Source organism: Scyliorhinus torazame, chromosome 7 (genome assembly GCF_047496885.1).
Source record: "Scyliorhinus torazame isolate Kashiwa2021f chromosome 7, sScyTor2.1, whole genome shotgun sequence".
Lineage (NCBI taxonomy): Eukaryota > Metazoa > Chordata > Chondrichthyes > Carcharhiniformes > Scyliorhinidae > Scyliorhinus > Scyliorhinus torazame.
In genome coordinates, this window is record NC_092713.1 from 2,110,664 (window position 1) to 2,133,584 (window position 22,921).

The 22,921-nt window shown below is 60.2% G+C and overlaps 1 protein-coding gene across 1 annotated transcript in view; it reads right to left on the reverse strand.

Annotated features, from left to right (window-relative positions):
- The window catches only part of col11a1a (collagen, type XI, alpha 1a), a 1,142,395-nt gene that overhangs the window by 334,195 nt on the left and 785,279 nt on the right, over nucleotides 1–22,921 (reverse strand). The window contains 1 exon segment of the mRNA XM_072510277.1: nucleotides 20,369–20,458. Coding sequence (XP_072366378.1) covers nucleotides 20,369–20,458 — 90 coding nt within the window.

Below are 22,921 nucleotides of genomic sequence, written 5' to 3' on the forward strand. Positions count from 1 at the left end.
TGGGCGGGTATGAGCTGGGGTTATAATGGACGGGTGTGAGCTGCGCGTGTGTGAGCTGGGTTATACTGGGCGGGTGTGAGCTGGGTTATACTGGGCGGTTGCGAGCTGGGCGGGTGTGAGGTGGATTATACTGGGCGGGTGCGAACTGAGCGGGTGTGAGCTGGGTTATACTGCGTGGGTGTGAGCTGGGCTGGTGTGAGCTGGGTTATACTGGGCGGGTGTGGTTGGGCGGGTGTGAGCTGGGTTATACTGGGCGGGTGCGAGCTGGGCGGGTGTGAGCTGGGTTATACTGGGCGGGTGTGAGCTGAGCGGGTGTGAGCTGGGTTATACTGGGCGGGAGTGAGCTGGGTGGATGCGAGCTGGGCGGGTGTGAGCTGGGTTATACTGGGCGGGTGTGAGCTGGGTTATACTGGGCGGGTGTGAGCTGGACGGGTGCGAGCTGAGCGGGTGTGAGCTGGGCGGGTGTGAGCTGGGTTATACTGCGCGGGTGTGAGCTGGATGGATGCGAGCTGGGCGGGTGTGAGCTGGGTTATACTGGGCGGGTGTGAGCTGGACGGGTGCGAGCTGAGCGGGTGTGAGCTGGGCGGGTGTGAGCTGGGTGGATGCGAGCTGGGCGGGTGTGAGCTGGGTTATATTGCGTGGGTGTGAGCTGGGTGGATGCGAGCTGGGCGGGTGTGAGCTGGGTTATACTGGGCTGGTGTGAGCTGAGCGGGTGTGAGCTGGGCGGGTGCGAGCTGGGTGGATGCGAGCTGGGTGGGTTTGAGCTGGGTGGATGCGAGCTGGGCGGGTGTGAGCTGGGTTGTACTGAGCGGGTGTGAGCTGAACAGGTGTGAGCTGGGTTATACTGCGCAGGTGTGAGCTGGGTGGATGCGAGCTGGGCGGGTGTGAGCTGGGTTATACAGCGTGGGTGTGAGCTGGGTGGATGCGAGCTGGGCGGGTGTGAGCTCGGGTTATAATGGACGGGTGTGAGCTGGGTTATATTGAGCGGGTGTGAGCTGGATTGTAGTGGACAGGCGTGAACTGGGGTTATACTTTGTGGGTGCGAGCTGAGCAGGTGTGAGCTGGGTTATACTGGGTGGATGCGAGCTGGGGTTATAATGGACGGGTGTGAGCTGGGCGTGTGTGAGCTGGGTTATACTGGGCGGTTGCGAGCTGGGCGGGTGTGAGCTGGGTTATATTGGGCGTGTGCGAGCTGGGCGAGTGTGAGCTGGGTTATACTGGGCGGGTGTGAGCTGAGCGGGTGTGAGCTGGGTGGATGCGAGCTGGGTGGATGCGAGCTGGGCGGGTGTGAGCTGGGTTATACTGGGCGGATGCGAGCTGGGCGGGTGTGAGCTGGGTTATACTGGGCGGGTGCGAGCTGGGCGGGTGTGAGCTGGGTTATACTGCATGGGTGTGAGCTGGGCGGGTGTGAGCTGGGTTATACTGGGCGGATGCGAGCTGAGCGGGTGTGAGCTGGGTTATACTGCGTGGGTGTGAGCTGGGTGGATGTGAGGTGGGTTTTACTGGGCGGGTGTGAGCTGGGGTAATAATGGATGGGTGTGAGCTGGGCGGGTGTGAGCTGGGTTATACTGGGCGGGTGCGAGCTGGGCGGGTGTGAGCTGGGTTATACTGGGCGGGTGTGAGCTGAGCGGGTGTGAGCTGGGTTATACTGAGTGGGTGTGAGTTGGGCGGGTGTGAGCTGGGTTATACTGGGCGGGTGCGAGCTGGGCGGGTGTGAGCTGGGTTATACTGGGCGGGTGTGAGCTGAGCGGGTGTGAGCTGGGTTATACCGGGTGGGTGTGAGCTGGGTGGATGCAAGCTGGGCGGGTGTGAGCTGAGCGGGTGTGAGCTGGGTTATACTGGGCGGGTGTGAGCTGAGCGGGTGTGAGCTGGGTTATACTGGGCGGGTGTGAGCTGGGTTATACTGGGTGGGTGTGAGCTGGGTGGATGCGAGCTGGGCGGGTGTGAGCTGGATTGTAGTGGACAGGTGTGAACTGGAGTTATACTTTGTGGGTGCGAGCTGAGCAGGTGTGAGCTGGGTTATACTGGGCGGATGCGAGCTGGGCGGGTGTGATCTGGGTTATACTGGGCGGGTGCGAGCTGGGCGGGTGTGAGCTGGGTTATACTGCGTGGGTGTGAGCTGGGCGGGTGTTAGCTGGGTTATACTGGGCGGATGCGAGCTGAGCGGGTGTGAGCTGGGTTATACTGCGTGGGTGTGAGCTGGGTGGATGCGAGCTGGGTTTTACTGGGCGGGTGTGAGCTGGGTTATAATGGACGGGTGTGAGCTGGGTTATACTGGGCGGTTGCGAGCTGGGCGGGTGTGAGCTGGGTTATACTGGGCGTGTGCGAGCTGAGCGGGTGTGAGCTGGGTTATACTGGGCGGGTGCGAGCTGGGCGGGTGTGAGCTGGATTATACTTGGCGGGTGCGAGCTGAGCGGGTGTGAGCTGGGTTATACTGCATGGGTGTGAGCTGGGCTGGTGTGAGCTGGGTTATACTGGGTGGGTGTGAGTTGGGCGGGTGTGAGCTGGGTTATACTGGGCGGGTGCGAGCTGGGCGGTTGTGAGCTGGGTTGTACTGAGCGGGTGTGAGCTGAACAGGTGTGAGCTGGGTTATACTGCGCAGGTGTGAGCTGGGTGGATGCGAGCTGGGCGGGTGTGAGCTGGGTTATACTGCGTGGGTGTGAGCTGGGTGGATGCGAGCTGGGCGGGTGTGAGCTCGGGTTATAATGGAGGGGTGTGAGCTGGGTTATATTGAGCGGGTGTGAGCTGGATTGTAGTGGACAGGCGTGAACTGGGGTTATACTTTGTGGGTGCGAGCTGAGCAGGTGTGAGCTGGGTTATACTGGGTGGATGCGAGCTGGGGTTATAATGGACGGGTGTGAGCTGGCCGTGTGTGAGCTGGGTTATACTGGGCGGTTGCGAGCTGGGCGGGTGTGAGCTGGGTTATACTGGGCGAGTGCGAGCTGAGCGGGTGTGAGCTGGGTTATACTGGGCGGGTGCGAGCTGGGCGGGTGTGAGCTGGATTATACTGCGTGGGTGTGAGCTGGGCTGGTGTGAGCTGGGTTATACTGGGCGGGTGCGAGCTGGGCGGGTGTGAGCTGGGTTATACTGGGCGGGTGTGAGCTGAGCGGGTGTGAGCTGGGTTATACTGGGCGGGTGTGAGCTGGGTTATGCTGCGTGGGTGTGAGCTGGGTGGATGCGAGCTGGGCGGGTGTGAGCTGGGTTATACTGGGCGGGTGTGAGCTGAGCGGGTGTGAGCTGGGTTATACTGGGCGGGTGTGAGCTGGGTTATGCTGCGTGGGTGTGAGCTGGGTGGATGCGAGCTGGGCGGGTGTGAGCTGGGTTATACTGGGCGGGTGTGAGCTGGGCGGGTGCGAGTTGAGCGGGTGTGAGCTGGGCGGGTGTGAGCTGGGTTATACTTTCCGGGTTGGGTTGATGCGAGCTGGGCGAGTGTGAACTGGGTTATACTGGGCGGGTGTGAGCTGAGCGGGTGTGAGCTGGGTGGATGCGAGCTGGGTGGATGCGAGCTGGGCGGGTGTGAGCTGGGTTATACTGAGCGGGTGTGAGCTGAGCAGGTTTGAGCTGGGTTATACTGCGCAGGTGTGAGCTGGGTGGATGCGAGCTGGGCGGGTGTGAGCTGGGTTATACTGCGTGGGTGTGAGCTGGGTGGATGTGAGCTGGGCGGGTGTGAGCTCGGGTTATAATGGACGGGTGTGTGCTGGGTTATATTGAGCGGGTGTGAGCTGGATTGTAGTGGACAAGCGTGAACTGGGGTTATACTTTGTGGGTGCGAGCTGAGCAGGTGTGAGCTGGGTTATACTGGGCGGATGCGAGCTGGGCGGGTGTGAGCTGGGTTATACTGGGCGGGTGCGAGCTGGGCGGGTGTGAGCTGGGTTATACTGCATGGGTGTGAGCTGGGCGGGTGTGAGCTGGGTTATACTGGGCGGATGCGAGCTGAGCGGGTGTGAGCTGGGTTATACTGCGTGGGTGTGAGCTGGGTGGATGTGAGGTGGGTTTTACTGGGCGGGTGTGAGCTGGGGTAATAATGGATGGGTGTGAGCTGGGTGGGTGTGAGCTGGGTTATACTGGGCGGGTGCGAGCTGGGCGGGTGTGAGCTGGGTTATACTGGGCGGGTGTGAGCTGAGCGGGTGTGAGCTGGGTTATACTGAGTGGGTGTGAGTTGGGCGGGTGTGAGCTGGGTTATACTGGGCGGGTGCGAGCTGGGCGGGTGTGAGCTGGGTTATACTGGGCGGGTGTGAGCTGAGCGGGTGTGAGCTGGGTTATACCGGGTGGGTGTGAGCTGGGTGGATGCAAGCTGGGCGGGTGTGAGCTGAGCGGGTGTGAGCTGGGTTATACTGGGCGGGTGTGAGCTGAGCGGGTGTGAGCTGGGTTATACTGGGCGGGTGTGAGCTGGGTTATACTGGGTGGGTGTGAGCTGGGTGGATGCGAGCTGGGCGGGTGTGAGCTGGATTGTAGTGGACAGGTGTGAACTGGAGTTATACTTTGTGGGTGCGAGCTGAGCAGGTGTGAGCTGGGTTATACTGGGCGGATGCTAGCTGGGCGGGTGTGATCTGGGTTATACTGGGCGGGTGCGAGCTGGGCGGGTGTGAGCTGGGTTATACTGCGTGGGTGTGAGCTGGGCGGGTGTTAGCTGGGTTATACTGGGCGGATGCGAGCTGAGCGGGTGTGAGCTGGGTTATACTGCGTGGGTGTGAGCTGGGTGGATGCGAGCTGGGTTTTACTGGGCGGGTGTGAGCTGGGTTATAATGGACGGGTGTGAGCTGGGCGTGTGTGAGCTGGGTTATACTGGGCGGTTGCGAGCTGGGCGGGTGTGAGCTGGGTTATACTGGGCGTGTGCGAGCTGAGCGGGTGTGAGCTGGGTTATACTGGGCGGGTGCGAGCTGGGCGGGTGTGAGCTGGATTATACTTGGCGGGTGCGAGCTGAGCGGATGTGAGCTGGGTTATACTGCATGGGTGTGAGCTGGGCTGGTGTGAGCTGGGTTATACTGGGTGGGTGTGAGTTGGGCGGGTGTGAGCTGGGTTATACTGGGCGGGTGCGAGCTGGGCGGTTGTGAGCTGGGTTGTACTGAGCGGGTGTGAGCTGAACAGGTGTGAGCTGGGTTATACTGCGCAGGTGTGAGCTGGGTGGATGCGAGCTGGGCGGGTGTGAGCTGGGTTATACTGCGTGGGTGTGAGCTGGGTGGATGCGAGCTGGGCGGGTGTGAGCTCGGGTTATAATGGACGGGTGTGAGCTGGGTTATATTGAGCGGGTGTGAGCTGGATTGTAGTGGACAGGCGTGAACTGGGGTTATACTTTGTGGGTGCGAGCTGAGCAGGTGTGAGCTGGATTATACTGGGTGGATGCGAGCTGGGGTTATAATGGACGGGTGTGAGCTGGGCGTGTGTGAGCTGGGTTATACTGGGCGGTTGCGAGCTGGGCGGGTGTGAGCTGGGTTATACTGGGCGTGTGCGAGCTGAGCGGGTGTGAGCTGGGTTATACTGGGCGGGTGCGAGCTGGGCGGGTGTGAGCTGGATTATACTGCGTGGGTGTGAGCTGGGCTGGTGTGAGCTGGGTTATACTGGGCGGGTGCGAGCTGGGCGGGTGTGAGCTGGGTTATACTGGGCGGGTGTGAGCTGAGCGGGTGTGAGCTGGGTTATACTGGGCGGGTGTGAGCTGGGTTATGCTGCGTGGGTGTGAGCTGGGTGGATGCGAGCTGGGCGGGTGTGAGCTGGGTTATACTGGGCGGGTGTGAGCTGGGCGGGTGCGAGCTGAGCGGGTGTGAGCTGGGCAGGTGTGAGCTGGGTTATACTTTCCGGGTTGGGTTGATGCGAGCTGGGCGAGTGTGAGCTGGGTTATTCTGGGCGGGTGTGAGCTGAGCGGGTGTGAGCTGGGTGGATGCGAGCTGGGTTGATGCGAGCTGGGCGGGTGTGAGCTGGGTTATACTGAGCGGGTGTGAGCTGAGCAGGTGTGAGCTGGGTTATACTGCGCAGGTGTGAGCTGGGTGGATGCGAGCTGGGCGGGTGTGAGCTGGGTTATACTGCGTGGGTGTGAGCTGGGTGGATGTGAGCTGGGCGGGTGTGAGCTCGGGTTATAATGGACGGGTGTGTGCTGGGTTATATTGAGCGGGTGTGAGCTGGATTGTAGTGGACAAGCGTGAACTGGGGTTATACTTTGTGGGTGCGAGCTGAGCAGGTGTGAGCTGGGTTATACTGGGCGGATGCGAGCTGGGCGGGTGTGAGCTGGGTTATACTGGGCGGGTGCGAGCTGGGCGGGTGTGAGCTGGGTTATACTGGGCGGGTGCGAGCTGGGCGGGTGTGAGCTGGGTTATACTGCATGGGTGTGAGCTGGGCGGGTGTGAGCTGGGTTATACTGGGCGGATGCGAGCTGAGCGGGTGTGAGCTGGGTTATACTGCGTGGGTGTGAGCTGGGTGGATGTGAGGTGGGTTTTACTGGGCGGGTGTGAGCTGGGGTAATAATGGATGTGTGTGAGCTGGGCGGGTGTGAGCTGGGTTATACTGGGCGGGTGCGAGCTGGGCGGGTGTGAGCTGGGTTATACTGTGCGGGTGTGAGCTGAGCGGGTGTGAGCTGGGTTATACTGAGTGGGTGTGAGTTGGGCGGGTGTGAGCTGGGTTTTTCCTGGGCGGGTGCGAGCTGGGCGGGTGTGAGCTGGGTTATACTGGGCGGGTGTGAGCTGAGTGGGTGTGAGCTGGGTTATACCGGGTGGGTGTGAGCTGGGTGGATGCAAGCTGGGCGGGTGTGAGCTGAGCGGGTGTGAGCTGGGTTATACTGGGCGGGTGTGAGCTGAGCGGGTGTGAGCTGGGTTATACTGGGCGGGTGTGAGCTGGGTTATACTGGGTGGGTGTGAGCTGGGTGGATGCGAGCTGGGCGGGTGTGAGCTGGATTGTAGTGGACAGGTGTGAACTGGAGTTATACTTTGTGGGTGCGAGCTGAGCAGGTGTGAGCTGGGTTATACTGGGCGGATGTGAGCTGGGCGGGTGTGATCTGGGTTATACTGGGCGGGTGCGAGCTGGGCGGGTGTGAGCTGGGTTATACTGCGTGGGTGTGAGCTGGGCGGGTGTTAGCTGGGTTATACTGGGCGTGTGCGAGCTGAGCGGGTGTGAGCTGGGTTATACTGCGTGGGTGTGAGCAGGGCGGGTGTGAGCTGTGTTATACTGGGCGGATGCGAGCTGAGCGGGTGTGAGCTGGGTTATACTGCGTGGGTGTGAGCTGGGTGGATGCGAGCTGGGTTTTACTGGGCGGGTGTGAGCTGGGTTATAATGGACGGGTGTGAGCTGGGCGTGTGTGAGCTGGGTTATACTGGGCGGTTGCGAGCTGGGCGGGTGTGAGCTGGGTTATACTGGGCGTGTGCGAGCTGAGCGGGTGTGAGCTGGGTTATACTGGGCGGGTGCGAGCTGGGCGGGTGTGAGCTGGATTATACTTGGCGGGTGCGAGCTGAGCGGGTGTGAGCTGGGTTATACTGCGTGGGTGTGAGCTGGGCTGGTGTGAGCTAGGTTATACTGGGTGGGTGTGAGTTGGGCGGGTGTGAGCTGGGTTATACTGGGCGGGTGCGAGCTGGGCGGTTGTGAGCTGGGTTACACTGGGCGGGTGTGAGCTGAGCAGGTGTGAGCTGGGTTATACTGGGCGGGTGTGAGCTGGGTGGATGCGAGCTGGGCGGGTGTGAGCTGGGTTATACTGGGCGGGTGTGAGCTGGACGGGTGCGAGCTGAGCGGGTGTGAGCTGGGCGGGTGTGAGCTGGGTTATACTGCGCGGGTGTGAGCTCGGCGGATGCGAGCTGGGCGGGTGTGAGCTGGGTTATACTGGGCGGGTGTGAGCTGGACGGGTGCGAGCTGAGCGGGTGTGAGCTGGGCGGGTGTGAGCTGGGTTATACTGCGCGGGTGTGAGCTGGGTCGATGCGAGCTGGGCGGGTGTGAGCTGGGTTATACTGCGCGGGTGTGAGCTGGGCGGGTGTGAGCTGGGTTATACTGCGCGGGTGTGAGCTGGGCGGGTGTGAGCTGAGCGGGTGTGAGCTGGGCGGGTGCGAGCTGGGTGGATGCGAGCTGGGTGGATGCGAGCTGGGCGGGTTTGAGCTGGGTGGATGCGAGCTGGGCGGGTGTGAGCTGAGCAGGTGTGAGCTGGGTTATACTGCGCAGGTGTGAGCTGGGTGGATGCGAGCTGGGCGGGTGTGAGCTGGGTTATACTGCGTGGGTGTGAGCTGGGTGGATGCGAGCTGGGCGGGTGTGAGCTCGGGTTATAATGGACGGGTGTGAGCTGGGTTATATTGAGCGGGTCTGAGCTGGATTGTAGTGGACAGGCGTGAACTGGGGTTACACTTTGTGGGTGCGAGCTGAGCAGGTGTGAGCTGGGTTATACGGGGCGGATGCGAGCTGGGCGGGTGTGAGCTGGGTTATACTGCGTGGGTGTGAGCTGGGCGGGTGTGAGCTGGGTTATACTGGGCGGGTGCGAGCTCGGCGGGTGTGAGCTGGGTTATACTGCGTGGGTGTGAGCTGGGCGGGTGTGAGCTGGGTTATACTGGGCGGGTGCGAGCTGGGCGGGTGTGAGCTGGGTTATACTGGGCGGGTGCGAGCTCTGCGGGTGTGAGCTGGGTTATACTGCGTGGGTGCGAGCTCGGCGGGTGTGAGCTGGGTTATACTGCGTGGGTGTGAGCTGGGCGGGTGTGAGCTGGGTTATACTGGGCGGATGCGAGCTGAGCGGGTGTGAGCTGGGTTATACTGCGTGGGTGTGAGCTGGGTGGATGCGAGCTGGGTTTAACTGGGCGGGTGTGAGCTGGGGTTATAATGGACGGGTGTGAGCTGGGCGGGTGTCATCTGGGTTATACTGGGCGTGTGCGAGCTGAGCGGGAGTGAGCTGGGTTATACTGGGCGTGTGCGAGCTGGGCGGGAGTGAGCTGGGTTATACTGGGCGGGTGCGAGCTGGGCGGGAGTGAGCTGGGTTAGACTGGGCGGGTGCGAGCTGGGCGGGTGTGAGCTGGGTTATACTGGGCGGGTGCGAGCTGAGCGGGTGTGAGCTGGGTTATACTGCGTGGGTGTGAGCTGGGCTGGTGTGAGCTGGGTTATACTGGGCGGGTGTGAGTTGGGCGGGTGTGAGCTGGGTTATACAGGGCGGGTGCGAGCTGGGCGGGTGTGAGCTGGGTTATACTGGGTGGGTGTGAGCTGGGTGGATGCGAGCTGGGCGGGTGTGAGCTGGATTGTAGTGGACAGGTGTGAACTGGGCGTGTGTGAGCTGGGTTATACTGGGCGGGTATGAGCTGGGGTTATAATGGACGGGTGTGAGCTGGGCGTGTGTGAGCTGGGTTATACTGGGCAGGTGCAAGCTGAGTGGGTGTGAGCTGGGTTATACTGGGCGGGTGTGAGCTGGGCGGGTGTGAGCTGGGTTATACTGGGCAGGTGCAAGCTGAGTGGGTGTGAGCTGGGTTATACTGGGCGGGTGTGAGCTGGGCGGGTGTGAGCTGGGTTATACTGGGCAGGTGCAAGCTGAGTGGGTGTGAGCTGGGTTATACTGAGCGGTTGCGAGCTGGGCGGGTGTGAGCTGGGTTATACTGGGCGGGTGCGAGCTGGGCGGGTGTGAGCTGGGTTATACTGGGCAGGTGCAAGCTGAGTGGGTGTGAGCTGGGTTATACTGGGCGGGTGTGAGCTGGGCGGGTGTGAGCTGGGTTATACTGGGCAGGTGCAAGCTGAGTGGGTGTGAGCTGGGTTATACTGGGCGGGTGTGAGCTGGGTGGATGCGAGCTGGGCGGGTGTGAGCTGGGTTATACTGGGCGGGTGTGAGCTGGGCGGGTGCGAGCTGAGCGGGTGTGAGCTGGGCGGGTGTGAGCTGGGTTATACTGGGCGGGTGTGAGCTGAGCGGGTGTGAGCTGGGCGGGTGCGAGCTGGGTGGATGCGAGCTGGGTGGATGCGAGCTGGGCGGGTGTGAGCTGGGTGGATGCGAGCTGGGCGGGTGTGAGCTGGGTTATACTGAGCGGGTGTGAGCTGAGCAGGTGTGAGCTGGGTTATACTGCGCAGGTGTGAGCTGGGTGGATGCGAGCTGGGCGGGTGTGTGCTGGGTTATCCTGCGTGGGTGTGAGCTGGGTGGATGCGAGCTGGGCGGGTGTGAGCTCGGGTTATAATGGTCAGGTGTGAGCTGGGTTATATTGAGCGGGTGTGAGCTGGATTGTAGTGGACAGGCGTGAACTGGGGTTATACTTTGTGGGTGCGAGCTGAGCAGGTGTGAGCTGGGTTATGCTGGGCGGATGCGAGCTGGGCGGGTGTGAGCTGGGTTATACTGGGCGGGTCCGAGGTGGGCGGGTGTGAGCTGGGTTATACTGCATGGGTGTGAGCTGGGCGGGTGTGAGCTGGGTTATACTGGGCGGATGCGAGCTGAGCGGGTGTGAGCTGGGTTATACTGCGTAGGTGTGAGCTGGGTGGATGTGAGGTGGGTTTTACTGTGCGGGTGTGAGCTGTGGTTATAATGGACGGGTGTGAGCTGGGCGGGTGTGAGCTGGGTTATACTGGGCGGTTGCGAGCTGGGCGGGTGTGAGCTGGGTTATACTGGGCGTGTGCGAGCTGAGCGGGTGTGAGCTGGGTTATACTGGGCGGGTGCGAGCTGGGCGGGTGTGAGCTGGGTTATACTGGGCGGGTGCGAGCTGGGCGGGTGTGAGCTGGGTTATACTGGGCGGGTGCGAGCTGAGCGGGTGTGAGCTGGGTTATACTGCGTGGGTGTGAGCTGGGCTGGTGTGAGCTGGGTTATACTGGGCGGGTGCGAGCTGGGCGGGTGTGAGCTGGGTTATACTGGGCGGGTGTGAGCTGAGCAGGTGTGAGCTGGGTTATACTGGGCGGGTGTGAGCTGGGTGGATGCGAGCTGGGCGGGTGTGAGCTGGGTTATACTGGGCGGGTGTGAGCTGGGTTATACTGGGCGGGTTTGAGCTGGGTTATACTGCGTGGGTGTGAGCTGGGCTGGTGTGAGCTGGGTTATACTGGGCGGGTGCGAGCTGGGCGGGTGTGAGCTGGGTTATACTGGGCGGGTGTGAGCTGAGCAGGTGTGAGCTGGGTTATACTGGGCGGGTGTGAGCTGGGTGGATGCGAGCTGGGCGGGTGTGAGCTGGGTTATACTGGGCGGGTGTGAGCTGGGTTATACTGGGCGGGTTTGAGCTGGGTTATGCTGCGTGGGTGTGAGCTGGATGGATGCGAGCTGGGCGGGTGTGAGCTGGGTTATACTGGGCGGGTGTGAGCTGGGTTATGCTGCGTGGGTGTGAGCTGGATGGATGCGAGCTGGGCGGGTGTGAGCTGGGTTATACTGGGCGGGTGTGAGCTGGGCGGGTGCGAGCTGAGCGGGTGTGAGCTGGGTGGGTGTGAGCTGGGTGGATGCGAGCTGGGCGGGTGTGAGCTGAGTTATACTGCGTGGGTGTGAGCTGGGTGGATGCGAGCTGGGCGGGTGTGAGCTGGGTTATACTGCGTGGGTGTGAGCTGGGTGGATGCGAGCTGGGCGGGTGTGAGCTGGGTTATACTGCGCGGGTGTGAGCTGGGTGGATGCGAGCTAGGCGGGTGTGAGCTGGGTTATACTGGGCGGGTGTGAGCTGAGCAGGTGTGAGCTGGGTTATACTGGGCGGGTGCGAGCTGGGCGGGTGTGAGCTGGGTTATACTGGGCGGGTGTGAGCTGAGCAGGTGTGAGCTGGGTTATACTGGGCGGGTGTGAGCTGGGTGGATGCGAGCTGGGTGGGTGTGAGCTGGGTTATACTGGGCGGGTGTGAGCTGGGTTATACTGGGCGGGTTTGAGCTGGGTTATGCTGCGTGGGTGTGAGCTGGATGGATGCGAGCTGGGCGGGTGTGAGCTGGGTTATACTGGGCGGGTGTGAGCTGGGTTATGCTGCGTGGGTGTGAGCTGGATGGATGCGAGCTGGGCGGGTGTGAGCTGGGTTATACTGGGCGGGTGTGAGCTGGGCGGGTGCGAGCTGAGCGGGTGTGAGCTGGGTGGGTGTGAGCTGGGTGGATGCGAGCTGGGCGGGTGTGAGCTGAGTTATACTGCGTGGGTGTGAGCTGGGTGGATGCGAGCTGGGCGGGTGTGAGCTGGGTTATACTGCGTGGGTGTGAGCTGGGTGGATGCGAGCTGGGCGGGTGTGAGCTGGGTGGATGCGAGCTGGGCGGGTGTGAGCTGGGTGGATGCGAGCTGGGCGGGTGTGAGCTGGGTTATACTTCGTGGGTGTGAGCTGGGCGAGTGCAAGCTGAGCGGGTGTGAGCTGGGTTATACTGCGCGGGTGTGAGCTGAGCGGGTGTGAGCTGGGCGGGTGCGAGCTGGGCGGGTGTGAGCTGGGTTATACTGAGCGGGTGTGAGCTAGGCGGGTGCGAGCTGGGCGGGTGTGAGCTGGGCGGGTGTGAGCTGGGTTATACTGCGTGGGTGCGAGCTGAGCAGGTGTGAGCTGGGTTATACTGGGCGGGTGCGAGCTGGGCGGGTGTGAGCTGGGTTATACTGCGTGGGTGTGAGCTGGGCGGGTGTGAGCTGGGTTATACTGGGCGGATGCGAGCTGAGCGGGTGTGAGCTGGGTTATACTGGGCGTGTGCGAGCTGGGTTATGCTGCGTGGGTGTGAGTTGGGTTATACTGGGTGGGTGCAAGCTGAGCGGGTGTGAGCTGGGTTATACTGGGCGGGTGTGAGCTGGGTTATGCTGCGTGGGTGTGAGCTGGGTTATACTGGGCGGGTGTGAGCTGGGTTATACTGGGCGGATGTGAGCTGAGCGGGTGTGAGCTGGGTTATACTGGGCGTGTGCGAGCTGGGTTATGCTGCGTGGGTGTGAGCTGGGTTATACTGGGCGGGTGTGAGCTGGGCGGGTGCGAGCTGAGCAGGTGTGAGCTGGGCGGGTGTGAGCTGGGTTATACTGCGCGGGTGTGAGCTGGGTGGATGCGAGCTGGGCGGGTGTGAGCTGAGTTATACTGGGCGGGTGTGAGCTGAGCGGGTGTGAGCTGAGCGGGTGTGAGCTGGGCGGGTGCGAGCTGGGTGGATGCGAGCTGGGCGGGAGTGAGCTGGGTGGATGCGAGCTGGGCGGGTGTGAGCTGGGTTATACTTTGTGGGTGTGAGCTGGGCGGGTGCGAGCTGGGCGGGTGTGAGCTGGGTTATACTGCGCGGGTGTGAACTGGGCGGATGTGAGCTGGGCGGGTGCGAGCTGGGCGGGTGTGAGCTGGGTTATACTGAGCGGGTGCGAGCTGGGCGGGTGCGAGCTGGGCGGGTGTGAGCTGGGCGGGTGCGAGCTGGGCGGGTGTGAGCTGGGTTCTCCTGCGTGGGTGTGAGCAGGGCGGGTGCGAGCTGGGTTATACTGCGCGGGTGTGAGCTGGGCGGTTGCGAGCTGAGCGGGTGTGTGCTGGGCAGGTGTGAGCTGGATTATACTGCGTGGGTGTGAGCTGGGCGGGTGCGAGCTGCGCGGGTGTGAGCTGGGCGGGTGTGAGCTGGGTTATACTGCGTGGGTGTGATCTGGGCAGGTGTGAGCTGGGTTATACTGCGCGGGTGTGAGCTGAGCGGGTGTGAGCTGGGCGGGTGTGAGCTGGGTTATACTGCGTGGGTGTGAGCTGCGCGCCTTTGAGCTGGGTGTGTGCGAGCTGGGCTATACTGCGTGGGTGTGAGCTGGGTTATACTGCGTGGGTGTGAGCTGGGTGGATGCGAGCTGGGCGGGTGTGAGCTGGGTTATACTGCGCGGGTGTGAGCTGGGTGGATGCGAGCTGGGTGGGTGTGAGCTGGGCGGGTGTGAGCTGGGTTATACTGTGCGGGTGTGAGCTGGGTGGATGCGAGCTGGGTGGTTGTGAGCTGGGCGGGTGTGAGCTTGGTTATACAGCGCGGGTGTGAGCTGGGCGGGTGCGAACTGGGTTATACTGCGCGGGTGTGAGCTGGGCGGCTGCGAGCTGAACGGGTATGAGCTGGGCGGGTGTGAGCTGGGCGGGTGTGAGCTGTGTTATACTGCGTGGGTGTGAGCTGGGTGGATGCGAGCTTGGCGGGTGTGAGCTGGGCGGGTGTGAGCTGGGTTATACTGCGCGGGTGTGAGCTGTGCGGGTGTGAGCTGGGTTATACTGGGCGGGTGCGAGCTGGGCGGGTGTGAGCTGGGTTATACTGGGCGGGTGAGAGCTGGGCGGGTGTGAGCTGGGTTATACTGGGCGGGTGCGAGCTGGGCGGGTGTGAGCTGGGTTATACTGCGCGGGTGTGAGCTGAGCGGGTGTGAGCTGGGCGGGTGCGAGCTGGGTTATACTGAGCGGGTGTGAGCTGGGCGGGTGCGAGCTAGGTGGGTGTGAGCTGGGCGGGTGCGAGCTGGGCGGGTGTGAGCTGGGTTATACAGCGTGGGTGTGAGCTGGGCGGTTGCGAGCTGGGTTATACTGCGCGGGTGTGAGCTGGGCGGTTGCGAGCTGAGCGGGTGTGAGCTGGGCGGGTGTGAGCTGGGTTATACTGTGTGGGTGTGAGCTGGGCGGGTGCGAGCTGAGCGGGTGTGAGCTGGGCGGGTGTGAGCTGGGTTACACTGCGCGGGTGTGAGCTGGGTGGATGCGAGCTGAGCGGGTGTGAGCTGGGCGGGTGTGAGCTGGGTTATACTGCGCGGGTGTGAGCTGAGCGGGTGTGAGCTGGGCGGGTGTGAGCTGGGCGGGTGTGAGCTTGGTTATACTGCGTCGGTGTGAGCTGTGCGGGTTTGAGCTGGGCGGGTGCGAGCTGGGTTATACTGTGCGGGTGTGAGCTGGGTTATACTGCGCGGGTGTGAGCTGGGTGGATGTGAGCTGGGTGGGTGTGAGCTTGGCGGGTGTGAGCTGGGTTATACTGCGCGGGTGTGAGCTGGGCGGGTGCGAACTGGGTTATACTGCGCGGGTGTGAGCTGGGCGGCTGCGAGCTGAGCGGGTGTGAGCTGGGCGGGTGTGAGCTGGGTTATACTGCGTGGGTGTGAGCTGGGTGGATGCGAGCTGGGCAGGTGTGAGCTGGGCGGGTGCAAGCTGGGCGGGTGTGAGCTGGGTTATACTGGGCGGGTGCGAGCTGGGCGGGTGTGAGCTGGGCGGGTGTGAGCTGGGCGGGTGCGAGCTGGGCGGGTGTGAGCTGGGCGGGTGCGAGCTGGGTTATACTGGGCGGGTGTGAGCTGGGCGGGTGCGAGCTGGGCGGGTGTGAGCTGGGCGGGTGCGAGCTGGGCGGGTGTGAGCTGGGTTATACTGGGCGGGTGCGAGCTGGGCGGGTGTGAGCTGGGCGGGTGTGAGCTGGGCGGGTGTGAGCTGGGCGGGTGCGAGCTGGGCGGGTGTGAGCTGGGCGGGTGCGAGCTGGGTTATACTGGGCGGGTGTGAGCTGGGCGGGTGCGAGCTGGGCGGGTGTGAGCTGGGCGTGTGCGAGCTGGGTTATGCTGCGTGGGTGTGAGCTGGGTTATACTGGGCGGGTGTGAGCTGGGCGGGTGCGAGCTGAGCAGGTGTGAGCTGGGCGGGTGTGAGCTGGGTTATACTGCGCGGGTGTGAGCTGGGTGGATGCGAGCTGGGCGGGTGTGAGCTGAGTTATACTGGGCGGGTGTGAGCTGAGCGGGTGTGAGCTGAGCGGGTGTGAGCTGGGCGGGTGCGAGCTGGGTGGATGCGAGCTGGGCGGGTGTGAGCTGGGTTATACTTTGTGGGTGTGAGCTGGGCGGGTGCGAGCTGGGCGGGTGTGAGCTGGGTTATACTGTGCGGGTGTGAACTGAGCGGGTGTGAGCTGGGCGGGTGCGAGCTGGGTTATACTGCGCGGGTGTGAGCTGGGCGGATGTGAGCTGGGCGGGTGCGAGCTGGGCGGGTGTGAGCTGGGTTATACTGAGCGGGTGCGAGCTGGGCGGGTGCGAGCTGGGCGGGTGTGAGCTGGGCGGGTGCGAGCTGGGCGGGTTTGAGCTGGGTTCTCCTGCGTGGGTGTGAGCAGGGCGGGTGCGAGCTGGGTTATACTGCGCGGGTGTGAGCTGGGCGGTTGCGAGCTGAGCGGGTGTGTGCTGGGCAGGTGTGAGCTGGATTATACTGCGTGGGTGTGAGCTGGGCGGGTGCGAGCTGCGCGGGTGTGAGCTGGGCGGGTGTGAGCTGGGTTATACTGCGTGGGTGTGATCTGGGCAGGTGTGAGCTGGGTTATACTGCGCGGGTGTGAGCTGAGCGGGTGTGAGCTGGGCGGGTGTGAGCTGGGTTATACTGCGTGGGTGTGAGCTGCGCGCCTTTGAGCTGGGTGTGTGCGAGCTGGGCTATACTGCGTGGGTGTGAGCTGGGTTATACTGCGTGGGTGTGAGCTGGGTGGATGCGAGCTGGGCGGGTGTGAGCTGGGTTATACTGCGCGGGTGTGAGCTGGGTGGATGCGAGCTGGGTGGGTGTGAGCTGGGCGGGTGTGAGCTGGGTTATACTGTGCGGGTGTGAGCTGGGTGGATGCGAGCTGGGTGGGTGTGAGCTGGGCGGGTGTGAGCTTGGTTATACAGCGCGGGTGTGAGCTGGGCGGGTGCGAACTGGGTTATACTGCGCGGGTGTGAGCTGGGCGGCTGCGAGCTGAACGGGTATGAGCTGGGCGGGTGTGAGCTGGGCGGGTGTGAGCTGTGTTATACTGCGTGGGTGTGAGCTGGGTGGATGCGAGCTTGGCGGGTGTGAGCTGGGCGGGTGTGAGCTGGGTTAAACTGCGTGGGTGTCAGCTGGGCGGGTGCGAGCTGGGCGGGTGTGAGCTGGGTTATAATGTACGGGTGTGAGCTGGGCGGGTGTCAGCTGGGTTATACTGCGCGGGTGTGAGCTGAGCGGGTGTGAGCTGGGTTATGCTGGGCGGGTGCGAGCTGGGCGGGTGTGAGCTGGGTTATACTGGGCGGGTGAGAGCTGGGCGGGTGTGAGCTGGGTTATACTGCGCGGGTGTGAGCTGAGCGGGTGTGAGCTGGGCGGGTGCGAGCTGGGTTATACTGAGCGGGTGTGAGCTGGGCGGGTGCGAGCTAGGCGTGTGTGAGCTGGGCGGGTGCGAGCTGGGCGGGTGTGAGCTGGGTTATACAGCGTGGGTGTGAGCTGGGCGGTTGCGAGCTGGGTTATACTGCGCGGGTGTGAGCTGGGCGGTTGCGAGCTGAGCGGGTGTGAGCTGGGCGGGTGTGAGCTGGGTTATACTGCGTGGGTGTGAGCTGGGCGGGTGCGAGCTGAGCGGGTGTGAGCTGGGCGGGTGTGAGCTGGGTTATACTGCGCGGGTGTGAGCTGGGTGGATGCGAGCTGAGCGGGTGTGAGCTGGGCGGGTGTGAGCTGGGTTATTCTGCGCGGGTGTGAGCTGAGCGGGTGTGAGCTGGGCGGGTGTGAGCTGGGCGGGTGTGAGCTGGGTTATACTGCGTCGGTGTGAGCTGTGCGGGTTTGAGCTGGGCGGGTGCGAACTGGGTTATACTGTGCGGGTGTGAGCTGGGTTATACTGCGCGGGTGTGAGCTGGGTGGATGTGAGCTGGGTGGGTGTGAGCTTGGCGGGTGTGAGCTGGGTTATACTGCGCGGGTGTGAGCTGGGCGGGTGCGAACTGGGTTATACTGCGCGGGTGTGAGCTGGGCGGCTGCGAGCTGAGCGGGTGTGAGCTGGGCGGGTGTGAGCTGGGTTATACTGCGTGGGTGTGAGCTGGGTGGATGCGAGCTGGGCAGGTGTGAGCTGGGCGGGTGCAAGCTGGGCGGGTGTGAGCTGGGTTATACTGGGCGGGTGCGAGCTGGGCGGGTGTGAGCTGAGCGGGTGTGAGCTGGGCGGGTGCGAGCTGGGCGGGTGTGAGCTGGGTTATACTGGGCGGGTGCGTGCTGGGCGGGTGTGAGCTGGGCGGGTGTGAGCTGGGCGGGTGCGAGCTGGGCGGGTGTGAGCTGGGCGGGTGCGAGCTGGGCGTGTGTGAGCTGGGCGGGTGCGAGCTGGGCGGGTGCGAGCTGGGCGGGTGTGAGCTGGGCGGGTGTGAGCTGGGCGGGTGTGAGCTGGGCGGGTGCGAGCTGGGCGGGTGTGAGCTGGGCGGGTGCGAGCTGGGTTATACTGGGCGGGTGTGAGCTGGGCGGGTGTGAGCTGGGCGGGTGCGAGCTGGGCGGGTGTGAGCTGGGCGGGTGCGAGCTGGGTTATACTGGGCGGGTGTGAGCTGGGCGGGTGCGAGCTGGGCGGGTGTGAGCTGGGCGGGTGCGAGCTGGGCGGGTGTGAGCTGGGTTATACTGGGCGGGTGCGAGCTGGGCGGGTGTGAGCTGGGCGGGTGTGAGCTGGGCGGGTGTGAGCTGGGCGGGTGCGAGCTGGGCGGGTGTGAGCTGGGCGGGTGCGAGCTGGGTTATACTGGGCGGGTGTGAGCTGGGCGGGTGCGAGCTGGGCGGGTGTGAGCTGGGCGGGTGCGAGCTGGGTTATACCTACAGGCTGTGAGTGTGTGATACCGGAAGGGTCTCTCTCACCTCCTCTGAAGGGTCTGCTGGTCACTGAGTGTGACCAGAGTTATACTGCTGGTCTTGCTCCACACCCCATTGCGTTCCATTGACGAGGCTGCTGTTGAGGTTTTGCTGTTTTCTGATTTTCGCCGCAATGGGAATAGTTCCAAGTCGGGCACATTGTGGGATTGGAGTTTATTAACTCAGCCCTTGGATCGGGAATGGGATGAATTTTGGCCCCTTCCATCTCTTCATCATTGGGAAGCACAAGTCTGTTTCATATCCTCAATGCTGAACATTCCAGAACATTCTGCTGTACAGGATGAGGCCATTCAACTTCCGCTGTCTCCGTCAATAAGACCATAAGACATAGGAGTGGAAGTAAGGCCATTCGGCCCATTGAGTCCACTCCACCATTCAATCATGGCTGATTTCAACTCCATTTACCCTCTCTCTCTCCATAGCCCTTAATTCCTCGAGAAATCAAGAATTTATCAACTTCTGTCTTAAAGACACTCAAGTCCCGGCCTCCACCGCCCTCTGTGGCAATGAATTCCACAGACCCACCACTCTCTGGCTGAAGAAATTTCTCCTCATCTCTGTTCTAAAGTGACTCCCTTTTATTCTAAGGCTGTGCCCCCCGGGTCCTAGTCTCCCCTGATAATGGAAACAACTTCCCTACATCCACCCTATCTAAGCCTTCATCATCTTGTAAGTTTCTATTAGATCTCCCCTCAACCTCCTAAACGCCAGTGAATATAATCCCAGGATCCTCAGACGTTCATCGTATGTTAGGCCTACCATTCCTGGGATCATCCGTGTGAATCTCCGCTGGACCCGCTCCAGTGCCAGTATGTCCTTCCTGAGGTGTGGGGCCCAAAATTGCTCACAGTATTCTAAATGGGGCCTAACTAGTGCTTTATAAAGCTTCAGAAGTACATCCCTGCGTTTATATTCCAAGCCTCTTGAGATGAATGACAACATTGCATTTGCTTTCTTAATTACGGACTCAACCTGCAAGTTTACCTTTAGAGAATCCTGGACTAGGACTCCCAAGTCCCTTTGCACTTCAGCATTATGAATTTTGTCACCGTTTAGAAAATAGTCAAAATGCTCTCCAATTAATCCCAATCTCCTCCTCTTCCCCTTTAGCCCGACAAATGTCTCAATTACAGAATATGTTGAGGGATGCGGTGAAATCAGACCCTGTCACCTTTTTAGATAATACATTCCAGATCACATGGGGCCTCTCAGTGTGAAAATCGTTCTCCTCGCCTCAAATCCCCAGTGTCATGATTTTGAACACCTCGATAATCTCGTCCGAACCTTCTCTGCTCCAAGGAGAACAATCCCAGCCTCTCCAGTCTCTCCACATTAACTGAAATCCCACATCCCTGCTCCCATTCCAGTAAATCTCCTCCGCACCCTCTCCAAGGCCTCGACATCCTCCCTAAAGTGTGGGGCCCAGAATAAGACACAATCCCCCAGCTGGTAAACTTTTGGCATCACTCATGTACTCTTGTGTTCAATACTCCGATTGACAAGGCCAAGAATCCCAAATGCTTTATTCATAACCAACTTGGTCTGTTACCGTCAAACATTTCAGTGCACATCCCTCCAGCTTTCAGCTCCTCAATCCCCTTTCCATTTCTATTCTGGATTTATTGCTGCTTCTCCTCATCCTTCCAAATTAACCACTTCACCTCGCCGGGCTGGTTTAGCACAGGGCTAAATCGCTGGCTTTGAAAGCAGACCAAGGCAGGCCAGCAGCACGGTTCAATTCCCGTACCAGCCTCCCCGAACAGGCGCCGGAATGTGGCGACTAGGGGCTTTTCACAGTCACTTCATTTGAAGCCTACTTCTAACAATAAGTGATTTTCATTTCATTTCATTTCACATTTCTCTGCATTAAATTTCAATGGCCACTTGTCTGCCCATTCCGCCAGCCTGTCTCTACCCTCGGATATTTATCGCTGATCACACATTGCTTATTCCGGTGCTGAGTTGGAGGTTTTCTTTCGATATTGTGTGTGCAGTTTTACATCATAATTATCATCGGACAGGAGAGTTCACTTTACCATCGCTCCAGCAAGCCCCCTCTCTCCTGGGAAACCGCGAAGACCGGGTGGACCATCTTTCCCAGCACCACCTGAAGGACCAGGATCCCCCTGGAACAGAAACATTGAAAAACAATCTTTAAAACAATCTTGGATTTTAAAACAGTCAAACAAACCATGTTGGGAATTCATAAATCGAATGGAGAATACCAGAATCTGCAGGCAGATTCTTAAATATTAAATCTTAAACCCTCACCTTCTTAAATATTCCAATATTCTGTTAGCTGAGTCTTCAAACTTCCCTCTGCAAAACCTCCTCCAAAACTCTGCTGTGTGTCCCACGCCCCGTTCACCCATCACCCCCTGTGCTCACTGACCTACACTGGCTCCCAGTCCAGCAACATCTCCATCATCAAATCGCTCCATATCCCAGCCCCTCCAGCTCTACAACACTCCCAGATCTCTGTGCTCCTCTTGCTCTGTCCCTGGAACATCCCTGATTTTAATCTCCCACCAAAGTGAGATGGACTCACTTTGGAGCATCCGCGATGCTGAGGAGGTCGTGGATAGCACGTTCAGTAAGTTGGTCACACGGCAGATTAAGATTGGTGAGGGAGACAGGGAATGGGTGACCAAAAGGCAGAGAAATAGCAGGAAGGCAGTGCAGGTGTCTCCTGCGGTCATCTCCCTCCTAAACAGGTATACAGTTTTGGATACTGTTGGGGGAGATGACTCACCAGGGGAATGCAGTAATAGCCAGGCTCATGGCACCGTGGCTGGCTCTGCTGCACAGAAGGGCGGGAAAAAGACTGGCCGGGCTATAGTCATAGGGGATTCAATCGTAAGGGGAGTAGACAGGCGAAAACGAGACTCCCGAATGGTATGTTGCCTCCCGGGTGCACGGGTCAGGGATGTCTCAGATCGGCTGCAGGACATACTGAAGGGGGAGGGTGAACAGCCAGTTGTCGTGGTGCATATAGGCACCAACGATATATGTAAAAAACGGGATGAGGTCCTACGATCAGAATTTAGGGAGTTAGGACATAAGTTAAAAAGTAGGACCTCAAAGGTAGTAATCTCAGGATTGCTACCAGTGCCACGAGACAGTCAGAGTAGAAATTCAAGAATAATCAGAATGAATACGTGGCTTGAGAGATGGTGCAGGAGGGAGCGGTTCAGATTTTTGGGACATTGGAACCGGTTCTGGGGGCGGTGGGACCATTACAAATCGGATGGTCTACACCTGAGCAGGACTGGAATCAATGTCCTAGGGGGTGCTTTTGCTAACACTGTTGGGGAGGTTTTAAACTAATGTGGCAGGGGGATGGGAACCAGATTAGGAAGTTAGAGGTCAGTAAAGAGGCAGCAACTAAAGCCAGTAAGGTACTAGATAATAAACTCAATGTGACTAAGGGGAAGAGTAGACAGGGAAGAGATGATGAACGCAAAGGGACAGGTGGTCTGAGGTGCATTTGTTTCAATGCGAGAAGTGGAGCAGGTAAGGCAGATGAACTTAGGGCTTGGATTAGTACCTGGGAATATGATGTTATTGGTATTACTGAGACTTGGTTGAGGGAAGGGCAAGACTGGCAACTAAATATCCCAGGGTATAGATGCTTCAGGAATAATAGAGAGGGAGGTAAAAGGGGTGGAGGAGTTGCATTACTGGTCAGAGATGATATCACAGCTGTGATTAAGGAGGGCACGATGGATGATTCGAGCACTGAGGCAATACGGGTAGAGCTAAGAAATAGGAAGGGTGCAGTAACATTGTTGGGACTTTACTACAGGCCTCCCAAAAGCGAGTGTGAAGTAGAGGTACAAATATGTAGACAGATTATAGAAAAATGTAGGAGCAATAGGGTGGTCGTGATGGGAGATTTTAACTTCCCCAACATTGAATGGGACTCATGTAGTGTTGGAGGTGTAGATGGAGCAGAATTTGTAAGGAGCATCCAGGAGAGTTTTTTAGAGCAGTATGTAAATAGTCCAACTTGGGAAGGGGCCATACTGGACCTGGTATTGGGGAATGAGCCCGGCCAGGTGGTTGACGTTTCAGTCGGTGATTACTTTGGGAATAGCGATCACAATTCCGTAAGTTTTAGAATACTCATGGACAAAGATGAGAGTGGTCCTAAAGGAAGAGTGCTAAATTGGGGAAAGGCCAAGTATAACAAAATTCGGCAGGAGCGAGAGAATGTGGATTGGGAGCAGCTCTTTAAGGGTAAATCCACATTTGAAATGTGGGAGTCTTTTAAGGAAAGGTTGATTAGAGTGCAGGACAGACATGTCCCTGTGAAAATGAGGGATAGAAATGGCAAGATTAGGGAACCATGGATGACGGGTGGAATTGTGAGACTAGCTAAGATGAAAAAGGAAGCATACATAAGATCTAGGTGACTTAAATCTGATGAAGCTTTGGAGGAATATCGGGGAAGTAGGACAAATCTCAAACGTGCAATAAAGAGGGCTAAAAGGGTCATGAAATATCTTTGGCTAACAGGGTTAAGGAAAATCCCAAAGCCTTTTATTCGTATATAAGGAGCAAGAGGGTAACTAGAGAAAGGATTGGCC